Source organism: Microtus ochrogaster, chromosome 2, assembly GCF_000317375.1.
Source record: "Microtus ochrogaster isolate Prairie Vole_2 chromosome 2, MicOch1.0, whole genome shotgun sequence".
NCBI lineage: Eukaryota > Metazoa > Chordata > Mammalia > Rodentia > Cricetidae > Microtus > Microtus ochrogaster.
The window spans coordinates 54,323,953-54,338,987 of record NC_022010.1 but is presented as its reverse complement, the minus strand read 5'-3'; the positions used below and the strand labels follow the sequence as shown (position 1 = coordinate 54,338,987).

Below are 15,035 nucleotides of genomic sequence, written 5' to 3'. Positions count from 1 at the left end.
ATGGTGGCTCACAATCTCCTATAATGAAAGCTGGTGCCCTCAAATGGCATGTAGCCAGCAGAACACTGTATATGCATAATAAACAAATCTTTAAAAAAAAAGGGAAGGAAGAAGAAAGAAAGAAAGAAAGAAAGAAAGAAAGAAAGAAAGAAAGAAAGAAAGAAAGAAAGGGGATCTGGGCAATGGTGGCCCACACCTTTAGTCCCAGCACTTGGGAGGCAGGAGCAGGCAGATCTCTGTGAGCTCAAGGCCATCCTGGTGGAAGAAGAGTTCCAGGACAGCCAGAACTGTTACAGCACAGAGAAACCCTGTCTTGAAAAACAACAACAATGAAAAAAAAGCAAAACAACAACAACAAAATAAATAAAAGAAAAAGAAAGAAAAATAAGGAAATGAAGAAGGAGGCCAGGTCAGGGGACAGAGAGGAATCCTCTACCCCTTCAAACACATTTCTTTCCTAACCGTACCTGAGTTTGAATGACCTCAAGATACTCTAAAGCCATTATGAAGACTGAAGACTGTCTTTCAAAGAGATACTTTTTTTTTTTTTTGGCTTGTATTTCTCTTTGCAAAAGGCTCTCTGATGTAGAGGAACAATGGTCTGTCTGTTTCAAGGTCTGATTTCTGTTCTCTTCATGTATTTGGACTTGGAAAGCTTACACGGGGCATGTGCAAATCTGACATCTGGAAGAAAGTAAAGCGCTTTCCCTTCTCCATCCTTTGAAAACCTCCCAGTGATGAGAATGCAGGGGTGCGCAGGGAACTCTTGAGAACGCTACCATCCAGCACTAAGGTCCTGTTCCCACCCTTCCTCCCACCAAGGAGGAAGTGTCCACCAGATAATGTCCTTATCTATAAAGTGTGGTCTTTTATAACAATGCTATGACAATGTATATGACACACTGGATGCTTACTAAATATTAGTCCTCTTTCATTTTTAGGAAAGTAAATCAACAATGTAGAAATTAAAAAAAAAAAAGGTAAAGACATCAGTGGAGAGGCTTCCTGGCCTGAATTCAGAGGGATAAGAAGAGAAGAATTGGCAGGCTTTCTTCTATAGACTGAGGATGTAGAGTTCCAGTGGTTCTCAGGAAGTATGGGACTTGATACAACTGTCATCCTAATTTGAAACATCTAAACTGACATTAGCATGGTAGCACATGTCTGTAATACTCACATTCCAGAGGAGGAGACAGGAAGATTTCAAGTTCAAGTCTAGCCTGGACTATGAGACCCAAAATATAAAAATAATACAAGATGATGAGGAGGAGCAGCTATTAGTTGGTGGAGGATTAGCTGTTTATCTGGTGCTAATGCTGTTTTGGGAAGTTTACAAACAGTACTGTACCTAATCTTTCTTGGTAATAACTTATGGAATAGATACTATGGATACAAAAAAACAGAAGCAGAGGATAGTCATTAAAAGCATGTAAACTGCATTCACAGGCTAAAATTCATGTATAACTAGACCCTGAGAGTGAGAAAACATTTCCTCAACAACCCATCGTCAAAGCTGTAGCCCATGAACCAAGAAATTCTACAGCGTAGAGTCTGTTGTCACAGCTGTCCTGCCTCTTGGGCAGAGTGAAGGACCCTGAAAGTCATCAGAAGTCATGCTGAATTTGGATCCAGGTGGATCCTCTCCTCCTTGGATCTAGCTTCCTTTTGGAGGGCAGGTTCAAGGAGGGAGATGCTGACTGGCATCTGTTTTTTCCTTCTCACCTTCTGACCTGGGGTTGGAGCTTCAACAAACAGTGAATATGTGCATGCATCCTCTTCTCTGGGAGCTCACACACCTGAGAGAGGCTCACCAGTGAAGTCTAAGGCTTCTGGGTCAGAAGTTTGCTGTGGAGTGGGATGGAGCCAGAATTATCCTCTGCCTAAAGTCTGCTTGTATTACTCTCTAGGAGGCAGGCCTGCTTGAGAGTATCTCTCAATATCCTTTAAAAAGATCATTTATTTATTTGGAGTGTGTGCGCGTGCACTTGTGTGCATGCACTTACATGCCTTTGGGAGCCAGTGAATGCTAAATAGGGTGATGGCACCACTGGAGCTGAAGTTACAGGAGTTTTTGAGCTGCCCAATGTGGGTGCTGGGAACAGAATTCTGGTCCTCTAAAAGAGCAGTAAGTGCTCTTACCCGATGAACCATCTCTCTGGCCCCACCTCTCATTATCTTAAGGTAAGATTCTCAAGATGTCAGGCAGTCCCAAGGTCCTATTCAGGTTATGAGAACTAAAGGTCAGCAGTAAGATGGGATGGGCTTGGTTTCTGGAGCTTCTCTCAAAACTGGCATCACACCCAGACCCTCAGAATCTGCTCAGGAAAAGCCAGGCATTCTTTTCTTTAAGGGTTTGCACTCAGAGTCTGCACATTGCTTTTTCATTGGACAGTTACACTCAGCATCTCGGGTATGCTTGGGCCTCTCTGTTCCACTGTGTCTTTTCCATATAATTCCTGGCCATGGTATGAAGAGAATAGAGACAGCAAAAGATTAGATGGCAAAGTTCATCTGGTGATCACTTCTTGAAATTCCTTAATTGGTGTTCTATCAGGTGTCCTTAAAATTTCTGTATGCCTTGACTTCTGACCGTGATATAAAGGTGAAAACAGGAATAATGTTGAGATGGCTCAGGCAAGGTAAGTAAGAGGATGCTTTCGGGACTGGGGAAGACAGGAAAACCTTCATAAGGCCAATTTACTATCAAGTTTAAAGTCATTCTGCCTTGAGAAATTGTGTAGAATGTTCAAGATACTTCCTTGTAGTTGTTCAAATAATTTCCAGTGATGATAAAATACTTTTCATTTATTTTTGCAGGTAACTTAATAACAAAGTAATATTTGATTACACTGGTTCCAGATCACCATCTTGAAGTAGAAGCAATGTCAGAAACTCTGTGTCCAGATGGCAAAGGCTTTTGAAATGTGTTTAGCTATTAGTAAAAGTAAATACTTTAAGTAGTCAGGTTTAAATCTCATTGGTCTAAAAAATAAAGCTAAGGATGCCCCCTGATGTTTGATACAGAGGGGTGTTTGCTGTTCCAAGTAACTACACAGCTATTTGTATGGGTTCTCTCAGCCAAGGAAGACGGAAGGGGTACTTTAAAGAATTATGTTTCAAATAGCATTGTTAGAAAATTTACATACTCCAAGTATCTGATGCTTGTCCTCAGGTGATGTGGGTGTCAGTGAAGCTATCCTAGGAGACATCCAACAATGCTTATAAAACATCCGCTCTCATTAAGCCAAAGGAGAAGAGAGTGGCAGGTGAAGAACCAGTGCAATGGTGCCATCCATGCCTGATCCTCTGGGCCTTCAGTTCCTGTCACAGCCTTTCTGTCAGCACTGTCCTGTGGGAGAGACCAACTCTCTTTCCCTGTACCTACTAAAGGAGTCCTTCTTCATAACCCCTCACTGCCCCACCTCCTACTCCCACCCCCGGCTCCTAAGAACTTGGGAGTCTGGCATCTTAAAAATACTCATGATCCCATCTTTGAGTTACTTGCCATTCTTTAAATCATTAAATTTGTTTAAAAAGTTGTTAGCAAATGTTGCTTCATCATTTATCTTGCTTGTCCCTGAATACCTCTGGATCATAAGGGGTGTGTGTGCTTAGGAGACAGAGAGACACCAGATTCTGCTCTCAGGACAGCCACTCTGAGGTGACTTTTACCCAGTTCGCTGTCTCCCCACTATCTGTGGCTGACCCATCCCCTTTCCAGGATCCCTCACTCTCCTGGTCTGGTCTTCTCCTATCTCTCAGATCTTTTCTTCTGTTTTGTTTTCCTCCTTTGAAGACTCTTTGTTCTCTTCTTATCACTCAATGTAAACATTCCTCAGGTTCTATTTCCCCCTTTTTCTTTCAACAAAGTCTTCTTTGAAGCTTCCTGTATTTATGGTATAAATTATGGCCTCCTGGCCAAAGGGTTTCCTACTCCTAATTTCAAATATTTCTGTGTAATCTGGGACCCCATTTGTAACTCACTATCCTGCTGCCAGTGGGGATACCTCCTGTTCCATGCTTTATGCTGCACGAAATGAACTCTATTCTCCAAAACCTTCTGTCCCCTTGCTGGGGCTTAAACCCAGCGTCCCGGGCATGCCGTGCAAACTTCCACCATTGAGCTGTATCTTTAGCCATGTTTCTCTTCTGTGGTTTTGCTTGCTTGCTTGCCCATTTGTTTGGGTTCTCTTTTGTTTTTTGAGAAAGAGACTTGATAAGATGACCAGACTGACCTTAAACTCACTTTGCTCCCCAGGCAGGTCTTGAACTTGTGATATTCCTGCAGTAGCCTCCTGAGTGGTTAAGACTAGAGTAGACCTGTTTCACTAGGCCCAGATCCCTAAACCTCCTGTTTTTGCTATCTTGGTAGTGTTACCTATGATAATTTCCCTTCCCTATTTAGTAGTGGTAGTCTTCCAGAGTTTTCACCCCTATCTTAGCCTGATGAGTCTGGCTTCCTGGGACCTCCATTTGCTCCTCCTCCTCTTATCCCTAGCTCCCTTCAGGTTACCAATAGCGTGAACTACTGACAATGTCTCTTGAGCATTCTCCTCTCTCCAGTTGGCCTCTCTCATCCCTGTATGCTCCACATACCTGCTGCTAAGTTAGGCCTTCCTTAAGCAAAGTTCTGACGGTGAAAAGTTTCTTTAAAACCCTTCCTGAGGATTTTAAAGTTTTGAACTAGAGTGCAAACTCGTCATACTTTACCTGAATGCCTCATATTCAATGAAATTTTATTCACCTTTCAAAAGAGATCAGTTGGAATCTCTTCAATAAACTTAACTAGATGTTAATGGGTTATAGTGTATTACATAGCCACTCTGAATTCTAAGATAGTGGTGTTTTGAAGACATAGACTAAATTCTAAGACTGTTGATGGCAGATCTTTGGGTACCCATAGAATGCAGTAAAGTACATGGACACTGGCACTCTACACACAAAAGCTGAGCAAGTGAATGGTTGCCGAGGGTCACAGTGCCAGGGATGTATTTTCAACCACCCCGTAGGGCAGTCTTTTCTGATAGTATCTGCTCCTTTTCACACAAATCTAAGTCTCCAAGCACTGGACCCCAGCTGGCAAACAGTATCCTGTAGAGCACCAGGCCTGAGGCCCTCTGCCTTGCAAACATCATGACTGACTGATAGGCAAACAGTTCTGAGTCTGCTGTTCACAGTGAGTTCTCCAAGAGGCAGGCACACTGACTCGGAACCAGTGCTACATTCAGTGAGAGAAAGACAAGAGCCTACAAAGATGTTTAGAAAGAAAAAGTGTGACCCTAAGCACAACAAATACAAACAATAGACAATCAGAGCAATAACAAACAAACAAACAAACAACTGGCCTTCTAATGGGCAAGTGCTGCACTCAGCATTAAAATCTCAGAATAGGAGGGTATAAAAGGTAACAAAAACAACCCCCAAAACATCATAACTCAGAGGTAGGGAAGTGACTTTTTAAAAAAGGAAAGACTCTTTTAAAGAAATAAAATCCACACGTACTTGGTTAATAGAAGGGCAAAAAATTAGTTTACACTGTTAGGAAGGAAAGGAAGATATATATACTAGGTTCCTTTTGGAACTTGGAAGAGAAGGGAACTCGGGCATTCTGGAGGCAGCCGCAGCACCTACTTCCATTACCGGTGCTCTCTTTATTACTTAATTGATACATAATTTATTAGGAAATTAATTAGCCAAGCCATAGGATGGTAACTATCTGTGCTTGTTATTCTCCTCTCCCCAGTTGGGATGCATTTCTCCTGCAGATTAGTGTGACCCCAAAATGTTTTCAGGATTGTCCAACTTGTCCTAAATTCCATAAATATCTCTGTCAGAGGGTGCTGGTTTTTTTTTTTTTTTTTTTTTTGCCATGTCTCTATTACGGTTCTTCACAGATGGACCATTTTTGTCCTTCCAAAGTCTAAGAATAACTCTTTCAGTTATCAAGACATACCAAAATCCAGTTCAGCTGCCCCCGTGGGATTCCAGTTAGTTTAGACACATCTGCTGAGACACACGCATCAGAATCCAAATGAAGTCTTTGTTTGATTATACATTTTGAACATTTATAGAGGTTTTTTTGGGGCCAAAATGGTTTTCATTTTTTTGGCACCCCAGAGATCTTCAGTTACAAACACTGCCTTCTGAGCACCTCCAATAGAAACCCAATCTTTCCATGTGAACAGGTGCCTCAGGAAGGTTTTGGAAGGTTTTACACTGAATCAGCTTTCCGATTGGAAACTTTCTGAACATGCAGTCAAATTTGCCAGAGAGACCTTCAAACTTGCTTGAGCAGTTTTCACTCATACAGACATGCATTCACACTTAGAGACAGCCCAAGTACAGCAAATCAGAGCCCTGAAAAACTGAAGTTTCTTTCTTAAAGGTTAAGTACCATATGCAACCAAACTGAGCAAAAAAGGAATGCATGACAGGAAAGAATGAGCAAGTAGCAGGAGGCTCCTCAATGAGCATATCCCCCCCTGCCCTCCCTCTCCCCAAAGCTGGGCTGGGGTTTAAGCCACACACCTTTCCAGAACAATTTTTATGTCTCCTAATTTCCATTACACAACCAAGCACTTGCATTTCAAAGGCCATGCCACCGTGCACATTGCTAATGATCCCTTTTACTCACAATCCCGTTCAGTTATTTTGAGACATGCCCTTCTCTAACACAAATGGGTCAACCAGATTAATATGCACAGGAAGAAAACACTATTCTCTAAATAAGAGGTTCTTTTATAAAGCCCACCTTTTACCTGAATTCCCTACAACTCCCCACCCCCACTAGTCTGAAAATACACTCTGGTCATTAGAGAATAAAATAACTTTAAATTCTGAAGCCTAAGGAGTTAGGAAAGTCACTCCTCCACTGGGCAAGCCTGGAATTCATGAGGGAAAAATCTGCTTTCAAGTTGTTCTTACGGCCCAGGACCAGATGCTCCAAGGTGGCCAGAAACCTTTGTCTACACCCACTTAGCAGATTTCTGGCTCTTTATCAGGGACTCAGAGGTTTATTTGCAGAAATGAATCATTTCCTTCAAAGTCTCCCTTACCCTATTTACATGCTTGCATATTCCTTCCATTTTGTTTTCCCCTACAGCGTTTCTAAGGAATTAATTATCTAGAAGAACAGGAACATACAGTAAGTACATCTGAGATCCAGGATGGGACACAGTATGTCATCTATTAGGCCTGGCTAAGACCAGCAGCTGATGCTAAATGGGAAGGAACATGCACCAAATGTTTTTTAATCACAAAGTTAGTAATTAATTGCTCTTTAAAATACATTTTATGCTTCTTTCTGTCTGTGTACATGAAATGCACATTTATTACATGCCAAAAATTACAACATTATGGTTTAAATGTGACTGGCACGGAAGTCCGGAAACCAGAGTTAATGTCCCCACAGCAACTTTAATCCTGTCTGTGTGCACATGGAGAGCATGTCTTCCGTTACAGGATAATGCACAGAGATGGTTTGGGGAGGGGCACTAAAGGCTCACATCCTCAACTGGAGTTCCAGCGAGCCACAAAGGGTGAAGGCTGCTTCTTTCCACAGACATGGCTAAAAACAATGTTCTCCTGCCGGTGTTGTGTAACCACGCAATGAAAGAGTCTGCTGTGATGCTGCACTCGGCACTCAAGGGGACAGTTTCTGTTGCTGTGGGAACCTGAACTTTGCATTTCCTGACTTGGGGGTAATTAAAATGTCAGCCTTAATGTGGCATTAATGGAGTTTGCCATAAAAATCCTCTTTGTTTTGTTCTCTCAGAAATTGCTTAAAAGTTCAAAATGATCCAAGTGTACTAAAAATTTAATCACAGGGCCTTGCATGAGTGAAGGGAAGAGTTGAAAGAGAGAAGGCCAGGGAAGATGGCAGGCAGGAGACAGGAAAAGAAGAACCCACAGTCTCCTCTACAGCAGGCAGCCCCAGCAGCACCATGCTACCTACACAGCTAAACTTAAACCCACCCACGCCACAGTTTGGTAATGTGTAAAGGTTAAATTAAAAATAAATAAAAACTGTTAATGCATAAATGCATCTTGGCAAGGACACAAGAACTAGACAGTCTGATGAGTCCAGCACAGAAACACTGGAAGGTGAGTGACCATGGATGTCAGGTTCTGACGAGAGGAACTAGTGCAGACCTCCAGCAGAAGCGGGGAGGGCCACCAAAGGGAGAAATGCTTTTCCCTTCCATTGGAGGGAGCTTGGTCTGGGGCGGGGAAACAAGATGGAAGAGATATGCAAGGAAAAATTCTGGTTGCTTCTATCTCACAAGTACGATATGAGGGGCTATAGCTTGACAGTTGTCAGGACAGGAGGCCTTCATCTGTGTTACTGACACCGTTTTGTCCTGTTGAAGTACACAGCCTGTTTGGTGGGCTAACTGCTCTATTAAACACCGAGGGCTCTTGCACCCCTTCTCTTCCCAAATTCAGCTTAATGCCTTCTATTATCGTCATCTGAAGCTGTTTATCATTATGCTTTCAGAAATGGTGTAGAGGTGACAAGCTCCTTGGAAATGGTAGACTACTGCTGAGAGGAAATTGTGTTGAGGAGTGCGCTGCCAAACAGCATGCATTTCTGTGGCAAGATAACAACAGCATCTCGCTGAAGCAAAGCCTATCCAACTATGCAACTTCTGCTTTTGGACAGCACTAGGATCTTTGGCCAAGGCGGAAATGCCACGGCACAGCAGGTTACATAGCCAAATGATCAGTTAAGGTGCTGGAATGGTCATCTCTCCATGGGTATATGCAAAAGCACTGTGGCTCGTCACCTCTCCTAGTTACAGCAGAGCTGACTTCTCTTCTGTGGGGATGATTTATCTCCTGTGTTTTTATAACCACATCACCATTATGAGTAGCCACAGACTTCCAAGATGCCGGTTCATAGCTAGGAATACCATCTTTGCGCTTTGAGCAGAGAGTTCTGGACAATCAGAATGAGAGCAAACTGGTAAACACTTGTCAGCACCCACGTGAGCACACTGCAGCAAATCCTGCCTCAGAGAGGTGTCAGTTCTCTCAGTTCTCTCATCCGTAAGTTGGGAAGAATCATGCTGACGGACAGGAAGCCATGACTAAGAATAATTTTGCTAAGCACACAACAAAATAAAAAGGTGCTATGAAAACTCTAGCACTTGTGAAAGCCTGGAACACCACAGATTGGTAGAATGTTCCTGAAGTTAAAGAGACTAACAAGTCAAGGACACTATTTTTAAATGCCCCAAATCTGTTCATTCTAAATAGGAACTGAATATTTTACCTTAAAGAAATTAGGCTTTTAAATTAATCTATGGCAAGAATGACATTTGAAAGTAAAAAAAATAAAAAAAATCCTCTTGAATGCAAGAAGAGCATCCAAAAAATTTAACAGCTTAAAATAAACTCCTTTCCTGTCTTCTCTCAGGCAATCTCCAAATGGACAGATTTCTGTGAATCTTTCCTAAAAACAACCTTCCTTTAAGTGTAGGCTCAAATCAGGACAAACTACAATCTAAATATGTTTAGAGAGAAGTAGAATCCGTTTCAACAACAGGTTGGTATAGAGAAGACTTACACATCTTAATGGCAAAATCAAAGTGACTTTCGAGACAGCGGAGATTAAGTTTCTCCTCCCATTTCGGTCTCCTTCCAACTGCATTCACACACCGACTGAGCTCCACTCTGTCGGCTTCCACAGGACTGTACTGACAGCACCTTCCTGCTGTTCCTTCCACATATGCCAGGCTAGTAGGACAAGCGAGGCCTGGCCAGAGGATGCTTACTACAGCTTTCATTTGACTATGCCGGATTTCTGGGCTAGGGCCATCCCATGCAATCTTCCCCATAGGTATGGCAGGAAGCCAGGTGATGAAGGTGCACACTGAGACTCCAGCCTTTCACCAGAGGGAAAGCCACCTTCCTGGTGGGCAGGGGCAGTGGACACATGTCTGTGGGGCACCGTGCCATGCTATTTTCAAGTTCTTCCTGTAATTACTGTTAGGCTGGAGACTTCCAGGCAAGAAAGCCATGGACGTGACTATGGTGATGGTCCCCGGGATAAAGTCCCTGCTTCCGCCCTCTACTCGAAACAGAAGCGGCAAGTTTGGCTGCACAGATCACGTGGCACTGAGTGACTCAGATCTCATTTTCTTTCCATTTTCTAGTGACAGCTGGAGTGTGGCTGAAGCCCAACCCCTGCCCCAGCTCACATCCCTTGTCTAGAGGCTATGATGGCAAAGTGAGTTGGGGAGGGAATCGCCAGATTCACCCTTTGTCCTCCTTGCAGAATTTTACATTTATTCTGCGAGAGAAATAACAGCAAGAGATTTCCTAATGGAGATTTTTTTTTTTTAAATTAGTCTTGGAGGAACAGGATAAATGGAGCCCTTTTGGGAAATAAAGCTTTCCTGGTATATTTAACTCACTCTATTATGCCAGCTCTCTGCCTGTTACCAGACACCCTGTGGAGAGATCAGTTCAGAAGACTTGTTGGGCATCTTGAAGCTAAAAGGAATACTTTTTCGGTTTGGTATTGTCAACACATGTGTTCCTCTCTCAAGTACTGGGTTACACTCGAGAAACGAAAAACAGCCTTCTAACGTGATTTATCAACTTTCTTAAAAAAGAATTTAAGAAGTGACTTCTAGATTAGTGAGATGGCAAAAATAAACACCAAAGAAGTGATTTCAATAGTGACGATTCTCATTAAGTGCCCATTTCCAAATTTAGCCCGTAGGCAGTTTTTTTTAATTAAAAAATATTTTTAACCTGTGTTCTTATTGGCTATGAGAAGTCTGGGTGGCTTTTGGATTCTTGGAAGCCATTCTCTTTTCTTCTGTAAATGTATGCTATCCTTTAACCACTTCAAAATAAATTAAAAACTGGAAAGACCGAAATTCAGCCAAGCTACATGAGACTCCAATAACTAATGCAAATCTGACTAGGGTTATGTAATTTGGAAATGGTTGTTTCCTTGTGTCTCACTGGCCTTCTGAGGTCCATATTTGGTTGTTCCATTAAGTAACGGTAGAAGTGCTGTTACCAAGAGCAAGAATAATCAGTAAGCTGCAATACAACTTCTTGTGAAGTTCTCGTAAAAGAGAATGTGACCCATGTAACTAATCAGCATTTCGAGGCCAAATGCCTGGTCACCTGGCTTTAAAAGATACTCTGGCTTTGAGAATATATAGATGCTGGCTGGATCAAAATGGCGCCATGTTACTCTTGGCTACTCTGGAAGACCAAATGGAAACAGCTTGCTCTGAATACAAAACAGCCTGAACCCTGGGGCGGGGGAGAAGACCCATGCCAGGCACTGGGGAGACACGGTCACCTCACTGGCGTACTCACAGTCAGACGACCCGGTGTGAGCGTGAGAGTTTGTCAGTGAATGTGTTGAGTGGATGAGGGCTGGGTCTGGAGACAAAACAGCTTCAAAGTTCAGGCAGGGAAGGCCCGGCTTGGCGCTGGATCCACCCGGCTGAGTAATCTCATTCTCCTCAGATGCCTTCTGGTTTTCAGCTGTCTTGGGTTTCTTCCTGAGAATAAACAAAGGGCCCTTTGAAGGAACTGACTGCATATTTGGGAAAAGGCATTTTTAGAATCTGTTAAAGATAACTTGACTTTTTTTTCTGAAGGGGGATGGGAGAGAGTCCAGTATGTCCCTTGTTTTAAAACAAGCTGATTCTTGTTTTTTTCCCTGCAGTAATGGCCTAACTGGGAACACATGAAAGCATATGGGCCAAGCAAACAGCACCGCATTTGGACTCTGTTGGCTGTATAAAAAGACCCTGTCCCAGAACTTTAGACAGCTTGAGCTACGTATGGCTGACATTATCCAAGAAAGCATCCTGTCCCCCTTAGAGCTTTAACATGGTCTGGAAAAAATGCTGTGGAGGTTTACCGTTCTAGCATTTGTCGGGAAGCTTAGAGACAGGCCCGTGGAGTAATGGGAAGAGCAATGGACTGGGAGTCAGGAGACTTGAGCTATGGTACTAGCTGTGCCTGCAACTTGCTGTGTGGCTTTGGGCACCTCACTTCACCTCTCTGGGCATCAGATTCCTCATCTGCAAAATAAAGGGCTTAGATTAGAGGGCCTTACAAGGTTCCTTCTAGCTTCAAGTCTGTTCTTGGAGCACATTGTGGAGTATCCCACTTTCCTGTTCCTATTAGTTTTATTTTAAGTCAATTCATAATTCAAATCAGAACCTCGACCTGCAGGCTGTACAGATGAGAGGGGTGGTGTAGAAAGTGAAGAGTGGTTCGGAAGAGCTCAGGTTCCTGCAGCTAAGCGGGGGAGGAGCACACACGTACTCTCCACCCTCCTCTTTACTCATCCAGGCCTTAAACTGCTCTTTGTTCTTAGGTTTAGTCCAGGCTCCCGGAGTTCAGGAGTGCCAGTGGCATTTGCCTTGTGAGAAAGAGATTGCTGCTGGGCAGGAGAAAGGTGGTGGTGGTATTTAGTGTCGGGAGCAGAAAGTGAAACAGTTCAGGGCTCCTCTCCCCATGGCAATGCCAACGATAGTAACTAGCAAATCAACATCTAGAGCAGATGGACCCCAGACCCCAGGAAAAAGGGATTAGGAGTTCCTCCTTGAACACGTCGCCAGTTTCTGTGGCTTTGTGTCTTTTTCTATCACTATGTAACCAGAGAGTATGTTTTTTTTCTTTTTGGATAGATTATGTGTGGGACATAATTTGCTGTAAGTCGCTATGTTTCCATGTTCTCCTTGTTTCTATGAGCATGGCATTGGACTTGTATACAGAATATTTCGTATTGAAATGTGTTGTACTGGGTAGTCAAATCTGCCCTCGCAGAATATGGTGTTATGATTAGTATGCTGTGTTTTTAGTCCAACAGGTTGTGAAATCAAATCTGTTTCTTCAGAGGGCACGAGGCAGAAATAGCATGGTAAAGATTAGAATTGGGGGAAGGGGGCTTTCCGATATATTTTTCAAAGTGGAGAAAGCCAACATATAAAAAAACAAGTCTCATTGCTGAAGGAGCAACTCTCGGACTAACCCTTGAATCCCATGCCTTCCCGGGGACCCCCAAGAATCTGCTACTTTGGTTTATCAGATTAAGAAAGCATCTAAGATCAAAGTCTCCAAGGTCCCCCTCCCCCCTTTTCCCGTGAGAGAGCCAGTGCTTATGCTGAAGTGTCTATTTCCTGCAGTGTGGTCTGCTGTAGAAGCCCCAGGTGCAGCGCTCACCTTCCTCGGCCTCAGCTTACCCTGCAGTCCTCTCAAGTCTGTTCCCTGTCCAGGATGCTGGTGTCCACTATCTTGCTCACCACCCCTTAACCCCCTTGTCCTGCTGCGTTCCAATCAGTAAATCCTGCAGGACCTGATAGCCTGGCATTCAAGGTCAGTTCCTTCTCTGCCCTACATTGTTTCACGGGTCCTATGGAGTTTGTTTATCATTCCCAGAGCTCTGGAATGTATTTTCTGGGCTCTTCAACTTTACTCATCACTGTTCTTGCTTTGATCAGTCTTTTCTCCTCTCTGCCTGATGAAAAGAGACGTACCCTTCACACTTATTAAATGCCAGCTTCATGATATGCTGCTGTGTGTCCCCTCTTTCAGCAAGGATGACTCTTCTCTGTGTCATCCTGAAATCTCTCAGTACTTTCAGGACTCGTGTTTTCCTCACTACCCCTCACCTTGTTAGTTACATGCTATTACTTCTAGGAGAAAATGACCTCTCTGTGGGAAGGGGAATACTTTAGTTATTGATGTATTCCCTCTCTTCATCCTTTCTTTCCTTCTGCCCTTCTGCTCTGCTCGCCTCATTCATTCACTCATTCACACATTCACTTTAGAAATACCATGGCTGCGATGTGTTACACTGTGGGTCCTGTCCTCCCAGAGTTTACTCTTTCTTTAGTCTATACCGTGAACCAGGGCAACTTATACACAGCAGCCATTCAATAGCTGTTTGCTGATGGAATTAAACAGAGCTGAAATTCAAGTACACTTGGAGACTAGTCCCAGTCTGAATCTCAATTAAGTTTCCTAGTTTTTATGCAGCAGTGGCATCAACCTGGATTGGTTGCTTTTTCATTGATTACATGAAGAGTATTTAATAAGAGTGGCTGGTCCTTGTAATTCATCTAAATATAGGGATAAAACACCAATGACCATTATCATGTATCAGAAAAGAAAATGACCTCTGGTGCTTACAGACAAGGCCTCAGCTGGTTTCAGACATGAGGTTCGGAGAATTAAGGGTGCTCTTTTCCAAGCCCCAGTGCTGCCAAACCACCCAATGACTCTAAATTAACCCTGGAGAAATTGCACTGCTTACGTCCTTGCTTCTTGTCTTGAATTGGATTTTGATACCTGCCTGATATCTGTGCCTCACCTTATGTCCTCGATCACCTTGGGCATCTGTCCATGGCACAGGGGCATTGTAGCCTCTGCAAGAAGGATCCCTTCAAGACAACCTGCCCGGCTCCTTCACTCATTTGCTTAGTATCACTCTAGTTGTCCTTTTACCATGGCTGTTTCCAGTCACAGACAAGAGCACGGCATAGTGACCATCGAGCATTTCCTCTACCACCCTAACCTCTCTCACAATTCTTCAGAAAGACTCCTTTTTCTGAAGCCAAGAAACAGCAACACACAACACCAATCTGTCTGACACGCACAGGTGCTGTTCTATGACCCATTTTTTTTCAGTTTGTGGTTTATTAAGGAGGAAAGAGCAAGCTCTCTTGTAATTAACTGAAAATGCCTTCTTTGGTTGCATAAAAAGGATTGTATAAACATGGCACATCTGAGGATGTGTCTGGACAAGCCTTTGTAGCTTGTATTATCCCCTGGAACCTGTAGAGGGCAGCAGCACACTGGCTGACTCCAGGCAGCATTTCAGAGAACAAACTCCTACCAGAACCTTCCTCCTGGTCACCATGCCAAAGGTTGGTTTGCCAAGCTCTTTCTGGCCTCTCGGTCTCTTTCAAGTTTGTTCTCTCCCCCGCCTGCTGTGCGCCTCTCTCTCTCTCTCTCTCTCTCTCTCTCTCTCTCTCTCTCTCTCTCTCTCT

At 43.4% G+C, this 15,035-nt stretch overlaps 1 protein-coding gene across 5 annotated transcripts in view; it reads right to left on the bottom strand.

Moving 5' to 3' along the window:
- Positions 1-15,035, bottom strand: part of Zbtb20 (zinc finger and BTB domain containing 20) — a 140,002-nt gene that overhangs the window by 53,470 nt on the left and 71,497 nt on the right. For 4 of the 5 annotated variants that reach the window (XM_026786030.1, XM_026786033.1, XM_026786034.1 and 1 more), the window contains one exon: positions 11,344-11,531. In XM_026786030.1, the coding sequence (XP_026641831.1) occupies positions 11,344-11,531 (188 nt within the window). Of the gene's footprint in view, positions 1-11,343; positions 11,532-11,896; positions 12,060-15,035 lie in introns of all 5 variants that reach the window. The other variant, XM_026786038.1, reaches the window with a different exon arrangement.